This window comes from Ochotona princeps, chromosome 7, assembly GCF_030435755.1.
Source record: "Ochotona princeps isolate mOchPri1 chromosome 7, mOchPri1.hap1, whole genome shotgun sequence".
NCBI classification, from domain to species: Eukaryota; Metazoa; Chordata; class Mammalia; order Lagomorpha; family Ochotonidae; genus Ochotona; species Ochotona princeps.
Window position 1 is genome coordinate 2561585 of NC_080838.1, and position 20565 is coordinate 2582149.

General features: G+C 40.1%; 1 protein-coding gene across 1 annotated transcript in view; it reads right to left on the bottom strand.

Moving 5' to 3' along the window:
- The window catches only part of LOC131480856 (centrosomal protein of 128 kDa-like), a 128944-nt gene that overhangs the window by 61936 nt on the left and 46443 nt on the right, over nucleotides 1-20565 (bottom strand). Inside the window, 4 exon segments of the mRNA XM_058667333.1 lie at nucleotides 8096-8246; nucleotides 12996-13125; nucleotides 14696-14770; nucleotides 16956-17042. Coding sequence (XP_058523316.1) covers nucleotides 8096-8246; nucleotides 12996-13125; nucleotides 14696-14770; nucleotides 16956-17042 — 443 coding nt within the window.

Sequence of the window (20565 nt, forward strand, 5' to 3'; positions counted from 1 at the left end):
ATGAATTTAAAATAAAATTAAAAAAAATTTCAAGACAAAAAAAAATTAATTTGTTATTTAAAATGAGGTGCTGTGAAATGAAAGTCACTCTAAAGACAAGGTAACCACGAGGATTACAGGAATAATGTACGAATAATTACAATTTTCTTATTATACAATACTAATGCCATTTTAATGGTATGTGATAGTGAAGAAATAAAAAAGCATCAATTACTCTGATATTGTAAGAATACCTCCTTTTGTTTCATAAGACCCATTTTTCAAAATAAAATCTTTCAGTATTTTCAAAGGTTTGTCTTCATAATTTTCTTATAAACATTATATATATAATTTGATAATTTTTATTTTATGCAAAATCTACATTGCTTCTCCTTCTCTAAGTCATCCACTCTCTCAAATACACACACATACATGGCACAGAGAATTCCAACTTATTTAACTCATAGATAAAAATATGTGCAAAAATACTATGGTTTCCCCCCACCCAAAAAAAGAAACTTAAAATTAATTTTATTCCTAAGCTGTTATTTTATTGGTCACACTCAAATTATTAATTTCTACAAATGCTAGTAATATATTAATGAAAGACATTCCATTTATTTCTACTTTCTGCTTTTATGGACATATTCATAATTTACATAAACTGGAAAAGCTACATGTCTTCTCAACTGCTAGAACTCCTATATTCTCATATGGATGAGTGACCTGAGATTTAAGCTAAATGTTCCAGGAAGTCTAAAAGTTTATTCAGCTTTAGGATGTTTACTTACACGGCAACTATGTTAATCATTGCTTTTACTAAAAAAATCAGAATAGAGAGAACGTATGCACTCATCATCTGCTAGGATGTGAGAGGAAACTTTGCTAGTGTAAGAGCTCAATGATTTCAGGCTCTTAAAGAAAACTGTACTGACAATATTTATTTTCTTTATCATTTAATCTGGATATTTGCTTAAGAGACAAGCATTTAGCCTAGAGGTGCTAAAACTCCAACATTCCTTATCAGAGTATCTGGGCTTGATACTCCACTCCAGCACCCGGGCCCAGCTGGGTGCTAATGCTCCCACAGGCAGCAGCAAAGATGCTCCAAGTTAATTGGGTTTTTGCCACATAACTGGGACACCTGCACTGAATTTTCAGCTCCTGGATCTGGCTCAAGCTCAGCCAGATGTCCCAGTTGTTCCATTCCCACCAAGCTCCATGGCTTGTGGCCTGGAAGAGCAGTAAAGGATGATACAATGCCTTGGGACCCTGCACCTGCATGGGAGACTCTGAGTAAGCTCTGGCTCCTGATTGGCTCAGTTCAGGCCATTGCGGTCATGGGGAGTGAACCAGTGGATGGAAGATCTTTCTTCCTCTCTCACCTCCTCTCTGCAAATATGCATTACCAATAAACAAATAAATAAATAAATCCTTTTTAAACAGGCAGCTGATGAGGCCAGCACTGTGGCAAATCAGGTAAAGCTGCCACCTGCAACCCTGGCTGCTCATTTCCAACCCAGCCCCCTGCTAATGGTCTGAGAAAAGCAAGTATTTGGGCATCTGACACCTTTATGAGATAGATATCTGTGTGATCCAGATACAACTCCTGGCCCATTGATGGAAGATCTTTTGCCATTCCAAGATATCTTCTCCAATAAATACATTTTTAAAAGTTATTCTTATCGTTATTTCTATTATCTTCTCTCTTTCAGAAGCAAATCCTAGCTCTATACTCCTAAGTTTCCACTAATAAATAATCATGTTAGCTGTCACTCAATTATCACATTTACTCTAAATTATGTTCAGAACTTTGGATGCCTTTTTTCCGCTCTTTGAAGTTTGTTGAATTTAAAAGTCAAAAAACATTTTTTACAAGAAGAGTAAATTGATGGAACACAGAGGCAGAGACTAAATCAGGGGGAATTGGTGATCAAGGAGGCTTGCAAATCTTATGAATACAAATAGCCTATCAAGGTTAATGAGGTTCAAATTGAGTTTAGAAAAAGGAGAAAATGCACTTAGGACTTCCTATGCATACACAGATTTAAGGTCTTAGATACAATTTGAAAAGTAAATTATGCAAAATAAATGTTGTTTCCTTCCATTTGGGTTTCTAGGAGCAATTTGTACTCTTTTTCCCCCAGTGTAAAACAACAGTTTAAAATATATATCCTGGATCAACAATACAAATAGTGAGACAAAGTAAAGGTCCCCTGACAACAGGTGACAGCCCATGTACTTGGAGTCCTGCCACCCATGTGGGAGGCACCGAAGGAGTTCCTGACCCTGGCTTTACCCTGACCTGGTCCTGGCTATTATGGGCATTTGGAAAGTGCACCAGCCTATGGAAAATCTCTCTCTCTCCACTGTTCTCTCTCTCAGGTAGATGGCAATAATAAACAAATTTTTAAATAATTAGCATATGGGGGGCAAGGTGAGTTTGTCCTCGGGCTTGGATGGATGGATCTCCCAGCAGCGTGGTGGTTGCCAAGGGCATCAGAGCCAGGTCAGATTCAATGCATGGGGCTCTAGCCCCATCCACCGCTGGCAAGCAGTGGACAAACCAGGACTTTCCTGGTCCCGAGTTTTCTCCCTTCACATCAAATACACTGTGAGAGGAACTCGACAGCACAGATTCCCTGGCTCCACCCATCACAGCTATCTTAGTGAGGGGGCCAGGTGAGTTTGTCTTCAGGGCTTGGATGGACAGACCACCCGGCAGCGTGGCAACTGCTGGGAACATCTGAGCCAGCAGCTCAATGGGACTCAATGCTTGAGACCGTAGCCCCAGCCACTGCTGCCAAGCGCTGGGCAAATTCATGGCTTGTGGGCAGCCACAGCGTCAAGTGGCAATGGGTTTCACAGACTGTGTCAGACCCTGTATTGTCAGGCACACACAAGAATCAGGTCTGGGATCACCTCAGATGAAGTTTCTTTGGGAATCCCCCCAACTGAATCACTGGACTCAGAACCCCAACCATGGAGAGAATTGCAGGTTGCCTGGTCTGATCAAGGAGTGCATGGTTCAGAATTGGGCCTCCTCAGTGATCTAGACAGAGCAGTGGACAGTATATCCAGATGCACATGAAGGACATGGAAGTACACTGGAGTCTGCAGAAGATACCTGGTACTACAACAGAAGACAAAGGACAGAACAAATCGATCAACTACCCCAGCCAAGTGTTGGCAGTGAATCTGGGCAAATGGAGACTCTAAGGTGGATGATACCAACAGTGAATTCTGGAGAGATTTCATCGTGCTTGGAGAGGCGAGATCAGCAGTAATTCAGAACTGTTGAACTAACAAAACCTCTTGAGCAGGAACCTCAGTGCATTAGGGACCCTGGGGTGTGGGGTGGCTAGACCCAGGGCACAGAGGCATTTGGGAGGCTGGGTATGGCTTCTCTCCTAATCTTCCCCCTTCCCCAGATACAGGAAGGAAAAAAAGAGAATTTGGAAAAGGTGATCCCATCCACTTTCCTGTAGCCCTTGACCCTTATCACCCTAATCAACTATGTAAAAATCATCAAAAAATAAAAATTTTAAATAAAGATAATTACCATATTACATAAGTACCTACTACAGAGAAGACATTGTGCAGGAACATCGGGTGATAGAGAATGCCTGGTTTTTAACCCATGTTCACTTAGTATCCAAAACAGGACAGATGCCTTTAATTCATACCTTGGTGGCTCCCAGAAGGCCCCAATTAGAATGATAATCTCAATGCCAACAGCCAAGTCTGTGCACAACAACACATTAGAAGAAAAAGCAAAAGTGAGACTGCAGCTCAGAGTGTAAGCACTGGGCAAGGCTGTTGGACCAACCAGGGAGTAAATAAGCAGAGTATCACACAGAGGTGGACAGATGGGAGCCTTGCTTCAGCTTTGCACAAGCAGCTCTTTACACGAAATGATTCTATGTTTCTGCTTCCACCAAGATTTGGTTACTAATTCTAAAACCTAAGTATTTTAAAAATGGGAGACTAGGCATATGCACAAGAAAATAGTGTTTCAGTATCCATTCAGCAGGCCTGTAGCTAATTCCACAAGCGATGCTCCAATACTGCTGTCTTAGGGGTTTTACTATCATGAGCCATGTTCCAGGGTCACATTAACTCTAGGACACAGAGAGCACAAGCTTTCACATGTGAGGACATAATAGTAAAACATGACATAAGAGTCAAGTCTGTCTTGGTAACAGGGCAGCTGGTTCTCTCCAGCTGCTCTTTTGCAATTTTATTGTTAACTATTTAAATCTAAAAGACATACCAAGATTACTTTAAGACAGTATGATTAAGATGCCACAAGAATTTTAATGATGAAGACAAAAAGAAGTCATTTAAGGCTAGTATAACTCAGAGGTTTCAAGGAGCACAGTTTGGGACTCTACAGAAAGATAATACAGAAACAGAACAATTGGAATAAAGGCCAAAAAAAAAAAAATAAAGACAGAAATCAGAAAGGTTTTTTTTTTGGGGGGGGGATGGAAATGAATTATCTGTTAAGATTATACAGTAAGTTCTAAACAAGAGTCGCCAGAATCTAGTTTAAAAATAAAGATATGGAGCCAGTGTCTGCCACAGTTGTCTGCAATTCCAGTTTCCTATGTCAGTACCAGCTGGAATCCCAGCTCCCCCACTTGTAATCCACCTCTCTGCTAATGCAACTGGGAAACAAAGTGGAAGATAGCCTAAACACTTGGGCCCCTGCACCTGCGTCGGAGACATGGCTGAAGTTCCTGGCTCCTGGCTTACAACTGGCCTGGAGTCATTTGGGGAGTGAACCAGCAGATGAAAGATTTCTCTCTCCTCTGTCACTCTGCCTTTCAAATAACTAAATAAATATTTAAGGAAAAAATAGATAAATAAAATAGATCTTTTTGAAAAAAATAAAGATGACAAAACAAATAATAAGAATTACTACAGCAACCATTCTTGGACATGACCAATAATCTCATTTTCATGCAATTTAAAAATTAATAATGTCTATAAAGCAACTCTTCGTTTTTCACAGAATGTATATGGCAATGGCCTCATACTTAATCTGATACTTTCTGAAAGGAAGCCAGAAATTTAACCATAATCAGTTCAACTTCAAGAAAATTCTGAGCAATTCCCAATCTGTTGCTTTTACAAACTCTGCACTAGGAAACACTCTGAGTAAACTTGGGGAATAAAGGTATTCAAACGGTCTCTACAACACAGGAAAAAACAAGGCATACTCGGGAGTGCCACCACATCTAAAACCGATACGTATCTAATCAAGCTGCTATTTTTTTGAAATTTTAACTTTTTTTCACTCATATACACAACAAGTTTAAAGTAACCAGTTCATAAAACTACAGTAATATCTTTTTTTTGTACAGATTTATTGCTATTTAGTTGAAAGCAGAATTACAGGGCAGGAGTGGGAGGACAGAAAGAGGTTCTCTAACTGCTGGTCCATTCCCTAAATGGCCATAGCAGCCAGAGCCTGGCCAGTCCGAAGCCGGAAGGCAGAAGCCTCCTCCAGGGCTCCTGCATGGGCGCAGAGGCCCTACCTCTTGGGCCATCTTCCACTACTTTCCTAGGGACAAACTGAATTTGAAGTATAACAGCAGAGATTCAGGTGTTCATATGGGATGACACTACTACAGGCAGTGGCCCTACTCGCTTTGCCCCAGTACTGGCCCCAGTACAACACTCTTACCACTGGTCAAAGGTATAAGATAAAGTTTCACAAAACTATATTTGTGGCAATGCTGATATACACACCATTATTTTTTTTTATATTTTTAAAATTTTAATCTTTTTAAAAAACTTTTCTTACATTTTATTGGAAAGGCAGATTTACAGAGAAGTAGAGATAGGATAAAAGTTCTTCCTTTACTGGTTCACTTCCCACATGGCTACAATGGCCAGAAGCTTCTTCCGCGTCTCCCATGTGGTTCAGGGTCCCAAGACTTTGGGCCATCTTCCACTGTTTTGCCAGAACATATGGAGGAAACTGGATGAAAAGTAGAGCAGGCTGGACACAATCCGGTGTCCATACGGGATCCCAGCACTTGTAATGAAAGAGTTAGCCAATTGAGCAATCCCATCAGGCCCTGGCTATTTTACTTATAACAATAAGAAAATAGGAAGCAGTCAAATTGATTCACGACAGGCAGTCAGTGTAGCGGCTCCCCACCCACAGTCCACCTCACAGGGCTGAGGGTTGAGCTTTGGCTCCATTTCTCCTCCAGTTTCTGGCTCCCAGCTTCAGCCTGGCTGCCGGGGGCAGCTGGAGAGTTGATCTGTGAACTAAAGCTCACGCTCTCCCACATGAACAAACGCACCTAGTTAAAGGTAATATCTACCAGAGACGAATGCTGCCTTTTTGTTTTTAATAGCATGTGGGGAAAAAAATTGTGTTTGTACAAAAGAAATTTGCCCTTAGGAGTGAGACAAAAGTTTCTGCATCAATTACACAATATCAACTGCAACAGAAAGCAAAGTGACAGGATTTTTGCTCAGCATCTAGAACAGTGCCTGGGACACAGGTGAACTCACCCTAACATTGGATGTGTAAGTAAAATCCTCTCTCTCCAACTGTGTTTCATATTCAAATCCTGTACAATGAGTCCAAATTGATTCAAGACAACACAAACTCTTCCCTAACTTCAGGGACAATGTGACAGGGCTATTAAGTTAGAACAGGGAGATAAGCAAACTTCTTGAATGTGAGCCATACTAGGCTTCTCCCGCAAACTGTTTCACTGCCCACATATCTGAAACAATTTTCTTCTTTCCACTGTATACCAAAAGTGGTCAAGTGAGAGCAAACAATGGGAAGGAAGGAAAGATAAGAAACGAAGAGACAGAGAATCAACAGATAACATGAACAGCTGGCAAAGAGGTTTTTCTCTCTTTAATACGCATTAGTATAACTTTAAAAAAAAAAGACTTAACTTCAGCAAAATAGTCATATTTAGTACTTGCATCAGCAGGATCAAGCACTAAGATAATACCCATGAAACAGAACTTAAAAGGATATAATTACTTCTGCACCGCGGCTATTCTAAGTATTTACTAAACACCTAAAGGATTTTATGAGGAGTATGCCTGTATTTCATTACCTTTATAAGATGAATCCTGAAGCAAATCTAAAAGATATTATCTATTGACATGCTGATAAGATGAAAGAGAAACTTAGGCTGCAGTAACATTCATATTTCCTCTGGGTTACATTAACTTAGGTGCTTTACGCTAATTTTATACCTTTCATTTTGATTTTGAACCTTTCATTTTAATTTTGAAAAACTTTCAAATGTTCAAATTTATTACAGTTAAAACACAACTGCACTAATAAAAACAGATACGGGGCACATTGATACATATCTATTTTGCTAATGTGTCACCCATATTTGATCCAATTTGCATAATCATATTGGCATTAAGCCATTTCCTTTTATGAGGTCCTGTCCTTTGATTTTTAATAAATTCTGATAATGACCTCATTAGGCTGGCTAAAAGGCAAGCGGAAATACTAGCTGCCCAGTTCCGTTTATGGTCTCCATATCCACTCGGGACAACACTAACTGATGCTGAACAAGCCGGGATTTGAAAACCTCTGCAGTTCCAATAAAAGCATCCAAAGTTTCCCTTTCACTATGGTTTCTGCCCGTTCCACCCCCCAAAATAAATGATAATTCACTGTTGTCGCTCTTACAGAAGAAAAGTTTCTGTGCGAAGGAAAGGCTTACAACGGAAAATATCCTGTAGCTTAATAATAGACAAGGATTTCACTATGAGACAGGAGACAAATCTAAGCCCCTAACTTGAGGGACCCCAAAACAAGAAAACTGAATCCCCAGAAATGTTTATGTGTTGGTAAACTATTCATTAGCACACACTTACTTGCATCTGTGATCTCTGTCTGGCACTCTGCAATAATCCAAGCCCCTAGCCATGGGACCCAAATACAAGAAAACTGAATTCACAGAAATGTCTATATCTTAGCAAATTATTCCTTAACATATACTTACTTATCAAAACTTAAAGTTCAGAGAACAACATATTTATATTACAGTTCCTTACGAAGTTTGAACAGAGCTGAGCTCTTCCCAGCAGGGTCTGAGCACAGCATGCTCACCTGGATTTGGCTGACAAGTGCGCTTTCTCCTTGTCCTTGCGCTCCAGGCACCGCTTCACCTCCTCTACCTCAGACGCCATGGTACTCAGGTTCAGCTGCACTCTGAAATCGGACATCTGCTTCTGCATATCCTGTTTTTCCCGCTCTACTCCTTAAGAGAGAGAATATGAAGGTCAATAGTTGTCCTTAAGTTAAAGGAAGCTATACTTCCAAATGACATTGAGCCCTGTTACTTTAATAGTCTAGCCAACATGATTCAATAGATGCTGTCATTTTACAATCTTTTCAGATTTTGACAGTCTAGCGTTTCAAGTGCCACAAAGTTTTTGATTGCTACCAATTATACTTAGAGATTATAATTTATCTGACTCCTGGTAGATGTATTTCAGGAAAATCATACACATATTAAATTTTCCTCACATTTTTACATTACCTGAAAAACAAAAACACTGAAGACATGTTCACCCACATCACTCCCTCTGAGTGAAGTCTCAGAGAATTCCATAACAAAATGTTCTTGTCAAATAACCAACAAGAGATACTGATGGATTTCTGAGTGTGTGTGATCACCAATAATCTGAAAGGCTATGACCTAAAATCAGATCACTGAACGAAATTAGGTGACCAGGCATTTCAATCCCCAGGGAATACTAGCTATGAAGCCACCCGCAGAGTTTGCATTCTAGAAACACAGCCAAGCCACAGCAAAGAAGTTCTTCCTCAAAAATAAAATAACAATTGGAATATAAAATTATCAATTTATAAACATATTTTCTCTAGAACTTTCCTTTGCAGAAAACTGAATGAGAGGAAGAAGAAAACACAACCAAACCATGTGTACATCATCCATAAAATATATCCTAAGGTCAGAGATAGTTAAAGTGATCAAGTTTATGCACTCTAACAAAGACATAAAATAGACAAGCATTTAAACAGCTTTATAAACACTGAACGGCCTGAGCATTTATAGAAATGCTAATAACGTAACGGAATAATTAACTGAAATCTCGGTCAGAAACTAAGAGCAAGGAAACGATTATTCTTAAAGAATAAACACAAAATTTCCCCAAGCAAAGGCTATGGAGTTCAAATGTTAATTTAGGGATGTGAAAAAGCATAAAGTATGCGGGTACAACGTTGAATTCAACGTCAAGTAAGTATATACACATAGTAGTTCTAGATAGCCAATACACAGAGCATGCGGGTAGAAAGAGAGAGAACAGGGAGTCTGTGTTGGGAGGGAACTCTAAATGTATCCTACAGAGTGCATATTCCATACAGGGTTAGAAAACAGATATTTCAGCTCTAAGATCTATGTGGCAACTATTAATTCTGCCACTGTATTGTGAAAGAAGACCTTGCAATGTGTAAATTAAAAGAAATAGCTGTCTTTCAATAAAGCTTTTTTTCAAAAACAGGTAGAAGTCGTAATTTGGTCTATGGGTCCTACTTACCAACTCACACTAGATCTCCCAATTAAAGATATATTTAGTTGTTCACACATAAAACTATCCAGTTTATAAATATGTATTTAGTAATTTAATAAACATTAGTATTTATAAATATATATATTTTATATGCATGTTTATAATGTATGTCTCAATGGCAAATACAAATACAAATGCCTCACAATATATGCATAAACTTTTATATATATTATATACACTATATTGTATGTAATATATATTTTATAAATATATGTGGATATTTATATACAATATACATAAGCGCCAGTATTATCATCATGCAGGTTACTGTCAATTGCGAGTGCTGGTTCTAATCCCAGCTGCTCCATTTCCAATCTAACTCCATGATAACATTCCTGGGAAAGCAGCAGAAGACGGATCAAGTGCTTGGGTGGCTTACACCTATGTGTGAAGCCTAGAGGAAGTTACTGGCTCCTGGCTTTGGGTTGGTTGAGCACTGGCCATTGTGGATACTTGGGGAGTGAAGCAGGGGATGAATATCGCTCTCTGTATTTCACTTTATGTCTCTAACTCTGTTTTTCCAATAAATAAATCTCAAAAAATAGCAAAATATATATAAATATTACATGATCCATAGAAGCACAAATGTGCACGCATACATATGTTCACTTAATATATATTTGGCACAACGAAACAAAATATTTTGGTATGTTTTACAATATACACACAGATGAAATACTAGTATAAATATATTTTACATCTATATAAACATATATCATATATAATGAAACTTTTTCAATATAAAGATTAAAATGGAAATAAAATTGCAAGGCCTAGCGCGGCAGCCTAGCAGCAAAAGTCCTCTCCTTGAATACGCCGGGATCCCATATGGGTGCCAATTCTAATCCTGGCTGTCTTGTTTCCCATCCAGCTCCCTCCTTGTGGCCTGGGAAAGCAGTCGAGGATGGCCAAAGCCTTGGGACCCTGCACCCACATAGGAGACCCAGAAGAAGCTCCTGGCTTCGGATAGGTTCAGCTCCGGCCATTGCAGTCACTTGGGGAGCGAATCATAGGAAGGAAAATCTTCCCCTCTCTCTCCCTCCTCCTCTCTATATATATCTGACTTTGCAATAAAAATATGTATCTTTCAAAATAAAATAAAATAAAATTGCAAATGCTCTCTTCCCACATCCAAAGGATTGTCTCCTACCTCAGAATGCTTGAGTCAGTACGGCAACTGAAAGCTCAAGGTTGGAGTAGGAAAGACTGGTGTCTGTCCACAGTCTGAACAGACTTCCAAAGTTCATGTTGAAACTATTCTTACACACAAAACAACAAGGCTTCAGTGTTCATGAAACTGATATTTCAGGATATGACAGCATCTATCAGCCAACATACAAGGAGTGTTTACTATGAGGTAGGCACTGGGCTTGGTGCTTCCCACATTATATTATTCTCTCCCCAAAACAACACAGCGGTGATTATTCCTATTGTCCGTATTAATTCTCATTTCTTCTTTTGTTTTTAAAGGCAGATATACAGAGGAGGAAAGACAGAGAGGATGATCTTCTGTCCGATTGTTCACTCCCCAAGTGGCCACAATGGCTGAGACTGAGCCCATCCAAAGCCAGGAGCCAGGAGCTCTTCCTGGTCTCCCACGTGGGTGCAGGGTCCCAAGGATTTGGGCCATCCTCGACTGCTTTCCCAGGCCACAAGCAGGGAGCTGGATGGGAAAGCAGGGCCGCCAGGATTAGAATCAGTGCCCATATGGGATCCTGGTGCGTTCAAGGCAAGGACCATAACAACTACGCTATCACGCCAGGCCCTGTCCATATTTGTTAGAGGCAAAAATGAACACACAAACATTATGTAACTGGTTTCAGGTCACACAAATAAGAGGTATTAAAGCTAAGGTTTGATTATAGGTAATCTGTGTTAAAACTGTGCATCTAATCATTTCTAACTCTCTGTAGAGTATCACAGGAAACAAGTTTTGTAGTGAAGGATTTTTATCAGGAGTAATACAATCAGTCTGTATGTTAGAAGCGCAGGATACAAAGCAGAGGAGGAAAAACATGGCAAGACAAAGGATAACATGGGTGAAACGAGGCATGTCTACATTGGGACAGTAAGGTAAGAAACGAAAAACAAGAGATAGTTACAGGATGGCACAAGTAGACAGCACGGAAGGGCTAAGGAGATGGAGAGGAAAAATAACGACTGAGAAGTTTCACAAATTTTAGCCCAGAATATATAGACAGAGGAAGATTTTGTCAATTGATATTGGAAAAGAAAAACATTTTGAAGAGGGGATGAACTGTGCTGAGTATTTTGTGAGGCACTCAATGAGCAGTTGCAGCAAAAGGCCGAACACGGGCACAGTAAAACATCGTCACTGGCAGGTGATCATGACAGCACACAATCCAAAAACCAAACACTCAGGAGAAACGCTAAGCAAGAAATCTGAACAGGAACTTGGTAAAATCAACATTTTAAACTGTCAACAAAGAAAAGAGGTTCAAACAAAAGGAATGAAAACAACTATGGCAGAAGAAGCAGAAAGGGACAGACATGGAAGTCAAGGAGCAAAATGAACAGGGGACACAGAGCAAGGGAAAAGAAGCTGCTTTGAATCTGACCAGGAAACTACCACTACAGCAAAGAACTCCCTTTATAGTTATCAAATACACAATTGTCTTTAATTAATGAAAATATCAGCTAAAACTGAAAAATCCTAGAACAGATAAAAGAGGGCAAAAAAGAGTTCATTATTATATTAATCACAGAGCTTTCCAAGAGCCTTATTAGTTTACCAATTAAGAAAGGCTAGATTTTTCTAGTCCTGAGAAACTTACGTATCCAAAGTAACTGTATTTTATGAAGTATCAATACATATAACAAATGTGCTAGCACTATCCAACAAAATGATAATTCCAATGTGTAGCCCTATGGAATAGGGCTCCCTGTCAATGTGACTGGGAAACCTCCAGGTTCCTATGGCCATTTGGGGAGTGGGCCAGCAGATGAACGACCTCCCACTGTATCTCTGCTTCTTTTTCTGCAACTATTTTCCAAATAAAACATAAATAACTCTTTTTAAAAAAAAAAAAGGATCTTAATTCAATTGCTCACATATTGAAAACTAGGACAAAACAAAATGAAAAAAAGGAACTATGCTTACAATTTAAATATGAGGACAAGTTTCTACAAGTATATTCACACTGAAGGCACAGTAAACTGAAAAAATCTCCAGCACTGCTTTGCAGGCTCTGAAAGCCCCAAGAGACGAGCAAGTCTAATAACTGAAATGACTTTAAAAATCAGACAGACATGGCATTAAGCCTGGATGCTAAATTCAAATCAACATCCGGGAACACTCAGTAGTAAATCAACAAACAAGATGACATAAACATAAAATAAGGAGCACTACTCAGAGAATGGGAAAAGCACATACTTATGAATCAGAATTATACCTCTCCTAAACTTCCAGTCATCTCCTTGCTCGTCCTAATGGCTTGACTGCCTGGCAACCTGAGACGCTGGATGCTGCAAGCCTTTCCGGTCGCCTTCTGCCTTCGTTAACTGTGTGCGCAGCTCCTGGACCTAGGGACAATTAGTCAAAAAAAAAAAAATCAAACTTTTATCAGTTATCAAAGAAATAGAACTGGAAAAAAAATAGTTCAGTTTAAAAATTGTTACCAATACTTGCCTGGGGATGAATTTTACTTCTAGTGGGTTACTATAAATACAAGTTGAAGCTAAATTAATCTCCTTGCTATATACCAAGCACAGGAAAACAGTCTCCTGGACCAATTCTTCATTGTTTCAGTTGTCAAAAAATGTCTTGTCCCCTGTGACAAATCATTAGACTACATTTTTTGAAATTCTTTATTTTGACTCAAGTCACTCTACTTCTACTAATCTAAACCACTCCAATTAAGTACTATGTTTTTTTGTCTACTTTCTGTATTTTCTTTCATGGAAATCCGAACCACTGGTTGTTAAACTCACGTAAAATGATCATGATTTAGCTCAACTCTATACCAAAATAGTGCTCAAAACAAACAAGAAGTAATGCTTTTGCATAAACCATCAACTCCTGAAGTCAGGAACTATTTTCTTTCTCTTGATGCTTGTAAAGACTAGCAAATTGCCTCCTAACACAAAGTACTGCTTCTTTGCTAACCATCTCACAATTAGTAGTGCAGAATCGTCAGCTAAAGCCACAATGACAATCTGAACAAAGAAATTTCTTCTTGCATCAAAAATTGAAATTAGAGATTACAAATCAGAGCTCCAAAAAATAACCAGAATGGAAACAAATACAAACTTTCAATAAAAGGAAGTCTGAACATTGCCAGCATTACTGCCACATGATCGCTGGCTACAGGACAAAGTCAGGAGCATTTTTAAAAGTTTAATGAAACACACGCTGCACTCTAGGCTCAGCACCAACTGTAAAAATGGAATACTGCTATGAAGCCTGACAGCTGTGTCTACCTGGCATATTAGGAAGGTAAATTCTGTAATACCTCAAAACACAGCAAGGTGCAATCAATGGCTTCTATCAAATACAGTTAGTGAAGCACTTAGAAATTCATCTGCTCCATCCCAAAAACACACACACACACACACTGACACTGACCTTTAAATACCAAAAGCACTCAACTCTCATTATAGGCTGAAGGACAAAAACCGGTATGCTTCAAATTTAAGCCTTATCTGCTTAAAAAGGGCCAGGTTTTATCACGAAATTTTGAATGAAAGATAAAAACATACTCGGAATAAGTCGTAGATGCAAAGGCCTGTTTGATGCATTGCACTTCCTCCTGTCTCCTCCAGTGCCTCTTCGAATAAAATGAAGCTGCTGGGAAAATGTTATCGTATGCAACCAGTCTTACTTTCACAGCGCTCATGCTAACAGAGATAGGTGTTAGGTCAGAGCCGCAATCAGCGAGATGCACTGGCACAGTGGGAACTTCCGCTGGCGTTTCGTGCTTTCTCAGGATCTTCCTGAAAGGATTTCAGTTATGCTTACGTATGCTAACACACAATCCTAAGAAAAGACTTGCCTAGACCTACTTTCTCTTTTCCTTTCACAGAAGCATTTACTAGCGGAGCCTCAGCCTTGGCTGGAGGCAGAAGCACATTCTCACAGCTTGCACAGGCTTACCTGTTGCAGCAGAGTCTCCCTGCTACCTTCTGACTGAGTCAGCAGCCTTCGAGACAGCTCCAAGTCCTGTTCAAGCTGGAATTGCAACAAAGGATAAAGAAGTACGTCAGGTGGGGCAGAAAAAAGACAAAATTATTCTGGACACAGTCGAGGAGGAGAAAAAGAAAAGTTTTCAGAAAATGCTGACAGCGAGTATGAAAGAATAAATGGATAAACGGAGAAGGGGAGCACTTCAAGGCGTTATGGAACACAGAACTTTAATGGCAAGGTTTTTTTTTGGTTTTTTTGGGGGGTACATAAAGTTAACAATTTGATAGTAATGATATTACATGAATACTCAGTGACCAACATGAAGGTCATCTAGGGAGAGCCCTAATGTAGCAAAAAATGATTTTTTATGAATTTTTGAAGTTTCAAATATCAAAACTTTAATCACAAAAATGTTAATAACTGTATCAACATGTTATATAATGTGATCCTGCTTGAGTATTTTTTGCCCATAGGCCTGCATTCTCTCACATCTAAATGAAGAATTTTATCTATGCCTCAAATCCCTTCCATTCTAAGTCATATTAATCTCAATTATAAAGGAATTTGTTCTTTAAAATTATAATGTATAATGTCAAATGAACTAAATTAGAATTAAAACAGTATATTTCATCTAACTGGTAATTTGTCATATTCAAATATTCATAATTCTAAAATTTGTAATTCAAATATTCTTAATTCATAATTCTAAAATTTTTAAATGTCCAAATTCCTAGTAAGATGTTTAAGTTTTCGCAAAACAATACTTCATTGGACAAACAGGCATGGATGATGTGGACAGCTGGCTGACTACAAAGTGCGACTGTCTAGTTTATTTCAAGTTGACAAATGTAATGAGGCCTAAGTTAAAAATTTACACCTTACCTATGCTACTTATTTTCATTTTATAGCAATTTTTGTAAAATAAAAATGTATATATCCTATTTAAAATGCTTATATTTATAGCTATTCCGGTTACCATTTCACAGAAATAAATTGCTACATAGCAGTTTTTTAAATCGTGTGCATGTGTTAGGTGTGCCCATCGAGGAGCATGACAAAGCTCTGTGGGAACGGAATCATTCTGAAGCTGGTTGGGAATCTATATCCACCCCGCCCCCCAAAAATTCAAAACCAAAAAGACAAAGCGACATATGAAGGAGTGCACACAGACAGCTGGAATCAGCATAAACTCCGTGCATTGCCCCAGGATGAGCACTCTGATCATGTATAGCGATTGCGTGCATTGCTACCGCAGAGGGGAGGCAGGGCACGTGGACACCTCTTGGGATGCTTTGCGGACAACATCCAACTGATCTGTGACTACTTAAAAACACGTTTTTAAGTTAGTGTCACAATTATTTTTAAAATTACATATGAAGTTTTCCAGATAAATGGCCCATTACAGAGAATCCACACAAAATATTGTCCAATCTGTTGTCCCATTTTTGTAAAGAAATAACGGGGGACAAAAATCATATTTTGGTCAAAATGATTTTAAAATCAGTAAGGCCCCAAAGTATTCATAAATGCTGTGTAATATTTAGCAGTTGAAATTTGCAAAGAGTAAATGTGATAAGCTGAATAGCTTGTTACCATAAAGGTAGGATGGAAACACTACTTCATTTCACAGAGGATGGTAAAAGAAACCAAAGGAGGTCATGTGGGTAGGAAAAAAAAAAAGTACTATGTAGGTAAAAACTGGGGCAAATTTTTATTCCAACATACATTACTTGGGATTATCCCTAAATCGATTCATTTGTAAATTGCGACAAATTGTGTGGTCTCTGAATTCTTTCCCAGCTATGATGTACTAAGCCCAGTGCAGAAAAATGACACTTCAAAAGTCTTCAACACTTGATGAGAACAGACAATGCTTTTATAACAAGATTGCCTTTCTTCTATAATGAAAATTAATATATCCAATAAACCTAGCAACAGATCTTTCTGGAGTGTGCAACAAAGTCAAGTTGTTGAAATGTTCACCGCAAAGAAAGCTGAAGTTTGTCTTTTGAAAAATCCAAGTGGCCACAGGTGACAAGGCACCAAGGAACCTGTGTTAGCACGCATGTTTCCAACAGCAAGCAGGTATCACCGCCATCCTGGCGAGTGCCTCCAAATCAAAACCCAAAGATCTGCCTTGTTGGACAAGTCTCACAGACAGTTTTCAAGCCACTCAACAAATATCACTTGCCCCACACTGTCCTTTGGCAGAAAACTTTCAAAATCTTACTTGATTCTTCTCATTTTCAGTTTGTCTTAGCTTATTTTTGATTATGTCTTCATTCTTATCTGCTTTAACGTCTTGCTTCTTCAGTGCCTAAGATAGGTAGAAAAAATAACACATTATCCAAAAATATATATTAATCTGAAAAGTACCACTAGAATTTATTAATAAAATTACACAAAATCAGTGAGTAAGTTACAATTTGCTGATTCACTCTAGCCCTGAGAACATGTCAGTGAGGGCAACTACGAGGAGCTTTCTGAGTCTAACAAATCGTCTTCCACATGTTTGGAATCTTGTTACACACTTGGTGAGCTCAAAGGCTAACAACCCTCTAGGGGGAAAAAAAGTCTGCTTCCAGCTAAATAATTGTGTCACGTGACCTGTTCAGACGACTTACCAAAAAACTAGCCCGTTCGCTTCACCAATTCTAAAAAATACTGTTTGCAAGACAGGAATGTACTTCCTGCACCATTATTCCATATAAGACATTTTATCACCAAGTATATCGGTTCATCAAAAAATATGGCACATACAAGCAAAGCAAAGCATTCTTTTCTACAAACTCCTCTATTTAATAAGGGAAAATAAAATAGTTTAAGCAAACAAAAATTTCAAAACCTAACCACAAAAGTGTTTGTTTGGGTTTGTATCTATGTTAAAATTATACTCAGGGGAGGAAAATTATACTTGGAGCAATATTTCATAACATCTAAAAGGCATCGCATGTGTTTAAATTGTTTGATGATTTTAGGAATTAGATTTGCCAAAATGCAACTGAAAAGGCCAAACAAATGCAGGAAAGACAAACTGCTGCAAGTTTTTTTTTTCCAACAAGATCAATAGGAACATAATTTTTAGACAAATAATAAAATACATTTAAAAACCTACTCTGATGCCAGGATATTCAATCATAATCAAGTCATTAGCTTACGTATTCCACAAAAATCTCTTGAATCTGTTTACTTTGTGTCAGGCATGACGTGAGAGACGACTAAGGAGATGACATGCATACAGCCAGCCTCTGGCATGGCTTCCAGGCTCACCAGGAAAAACAATTGAGTAAGAAGACCAGGAATAATCATCAAAATAGAAAAAAAAAAATCTACAATGTTTACTCTGTCCAGGCATTCTTTCATATACTAACTACATCCATCTGACCCTCATGGTAACTCTAGGAGTTACTCCTGCAGGGAATACTGGAGGGATGCGAGAGCTGGGTAACTTGTCCAGGTGAGTCAGTTAGTGACAGAGACAGCATATAAATTTACACTGCCTGCCTCTGAAGCACTAGGGAGCACAGGTTCTCCATGTTGAACCAATGTAACGATACGAGCAATGGGAAAGACTAAACAGTTTGATGCTTGTAAAGTTTAAAGGGCAATACCCGAAAAGTAACAAATGTACAGTAACAGACAGCTACTATTTGGACTACTACTGACACTGATAAAAGTAGTAAAAATCATAATGCCATTCAGATAACTGTCAATGACTTCAGTGTTTGATACATTTAACTCTTTGCAGAATCTAATTTGGCAGGTCAGTATGTCTATAAAATACTTTGAGCAAAATGATTCTAGAAACCTGAAAATCACTGCTCACATGATATCTTCCAGGCTGTCTGGATCCCCTGCCAGTCAATGACCCCAGTGTGTGCAAGTGTTTTTGAGGAAGCGGGAAGGGAGATAGGAGGAGGGGGAAAAAAGGCTTATTCACAGGATGGTGCTTATTCTACCAATAAGTAGAATATTGACGTTTTTATTCATCCCCAAATAATCTGCTCTGCTCATAGCAGACACATTCCTGAGGAACCTGGAATTGACATGACGCAGGTAGGTGGAATACGCTCAGCCGAGCTCCAGTGTGCTCGCTTCATTCTCCTGCACCACTCCACCAACCCGAAATTCTCCCTCGTTCTGTTCCCCAAAATACTGGCTGTGGGGTGGGTATATTTTGTAGCTTCTGGGGGTATTTCCACAAACCTATAAATTTCCCTTGGGTTCTGCAGAGCAGTTTCCCTCTGTGACAGTCTTCAATGTTCAATACCTCAACTCCTAACCAACCAGACTAACACTTCATCTTCCCCCACCTCTGTAAAGAACTCATCAGCTATGAGGATCCACCCCTTTAAAAGGCACTCACAGGGAGAGTGCTTAAAGATGGCCGACTGCAGAGAGCTGATGTAGGGTGGAGTAGGGAAGGAGGGGAGCCGATCCAGCAGAGAAACAGGCCAGGAGGCGCGAAATTGTAGGGAGAAGAGCGAGAAGGTCACTGGAGATCACTAAAGCAAGAAGATCTACACAGCGTGAAGGAACAGCCGCAAAAAGTAGGAAAGAAAATACAGCACGCTGCGAGAAACCTGGTGAGTCACGATCCCAGGCAGAGGGAGGCAGAGGCTCAACAGCCCCAGGGAAAACAGAAGCAGCTGGAAGGATAGGGGCCCACACCGACAGGGGCACCAGCCCCCTGGAAGGCAGGAGCCCCCAGAGAAGTGGCTACTGGACTGATCATTGGGGGCATCATCCCTGCAGAAGTGGAGGACAAGCAGGGGAGATTTCCCAGAGGCTTGCCTACCTGCTGCTCAGCAGCTCTGGGAGAGTGCAGAGGGAACAGGAGCGGAGCTGTGTGACTGGGGCTCAGAGAACCCCTTATCGGCTCCGAGCTGTGGACTGGCTGCGGGAGAGTCCATGGATCCTGTTGCTGGACTCGCCCTGAGCCCCAGAGGCTGGGCAACGCTTGACAGGGCCTCACATCCTGGGCAGAGGAGCAGACTAGTGGGGGCACGTCTGTGTGCCCCTCAAGGGCTCTGTGCCTCTCAGAGATCCGCTTCCACCCTTGAGAGAGTGCAGCTGAGGAAGTGGCTTCTTTAGGGCGGAGTCCCCAGCTGGGCTCAGCTAGAGAGGCCAGACCAGAGTGGGCTCAGCTGAATTGGCCAGACAGGTTTTCCCAGCAGGAGCCCGCTTGGAAAGACCTGCCTGCGGTGTTGCAGCCCTCAGTGGAGCAGTGCTTCCAAGTTGGCACTGGGGCCGCGGAGATTTCCAGCCCAGCCCAGCCCGGGGTTGGGGATTTCAGGCTTCTGCTGTGCTAACCTCAAGCCCTGAAGGAGAGTCTCGGCTCAGCACTGAGGCAGAGACCCCCGCTGTATTAGCCTTGTGACCCAAAGCCCAGGCGCAGCTTGGCAGAGTGAATCTGTAGGGCACCGCCTTTGAGAGGGAGCCACAGGGGAAGGGGCCTGGCACTAGGGCTGGCCCTCAAGGCCTCCTGACCCAGCTCGGGGCTGTGATCTACAGACCCTGAAAGTAGCTTGTGACTCAGGCAGTAAGCCCTGCTGGGCTCAGCCGGAGACCCCAAACCAGAGCTGGCTCAGCCGAATCAACGCTAAAATCACAAAACAACAAGAAGCAAAAACACAATGAGAAGTATCAGAAAAAGCAATGACCCAGAGGAAAGATCAAGCACTCCCTCCCAATACAACCAAAAACTAATCCCAATATCTGAGTTGCAAGATGAAGACATAGGGGAAATACCAGATAAGAACTTTAAGAAAGTAGTGATGAAATTCATCAGAGAGAGTGAAAAGCGCTGGGAAGAGTCTAAGGTATTCGAAAACCATATC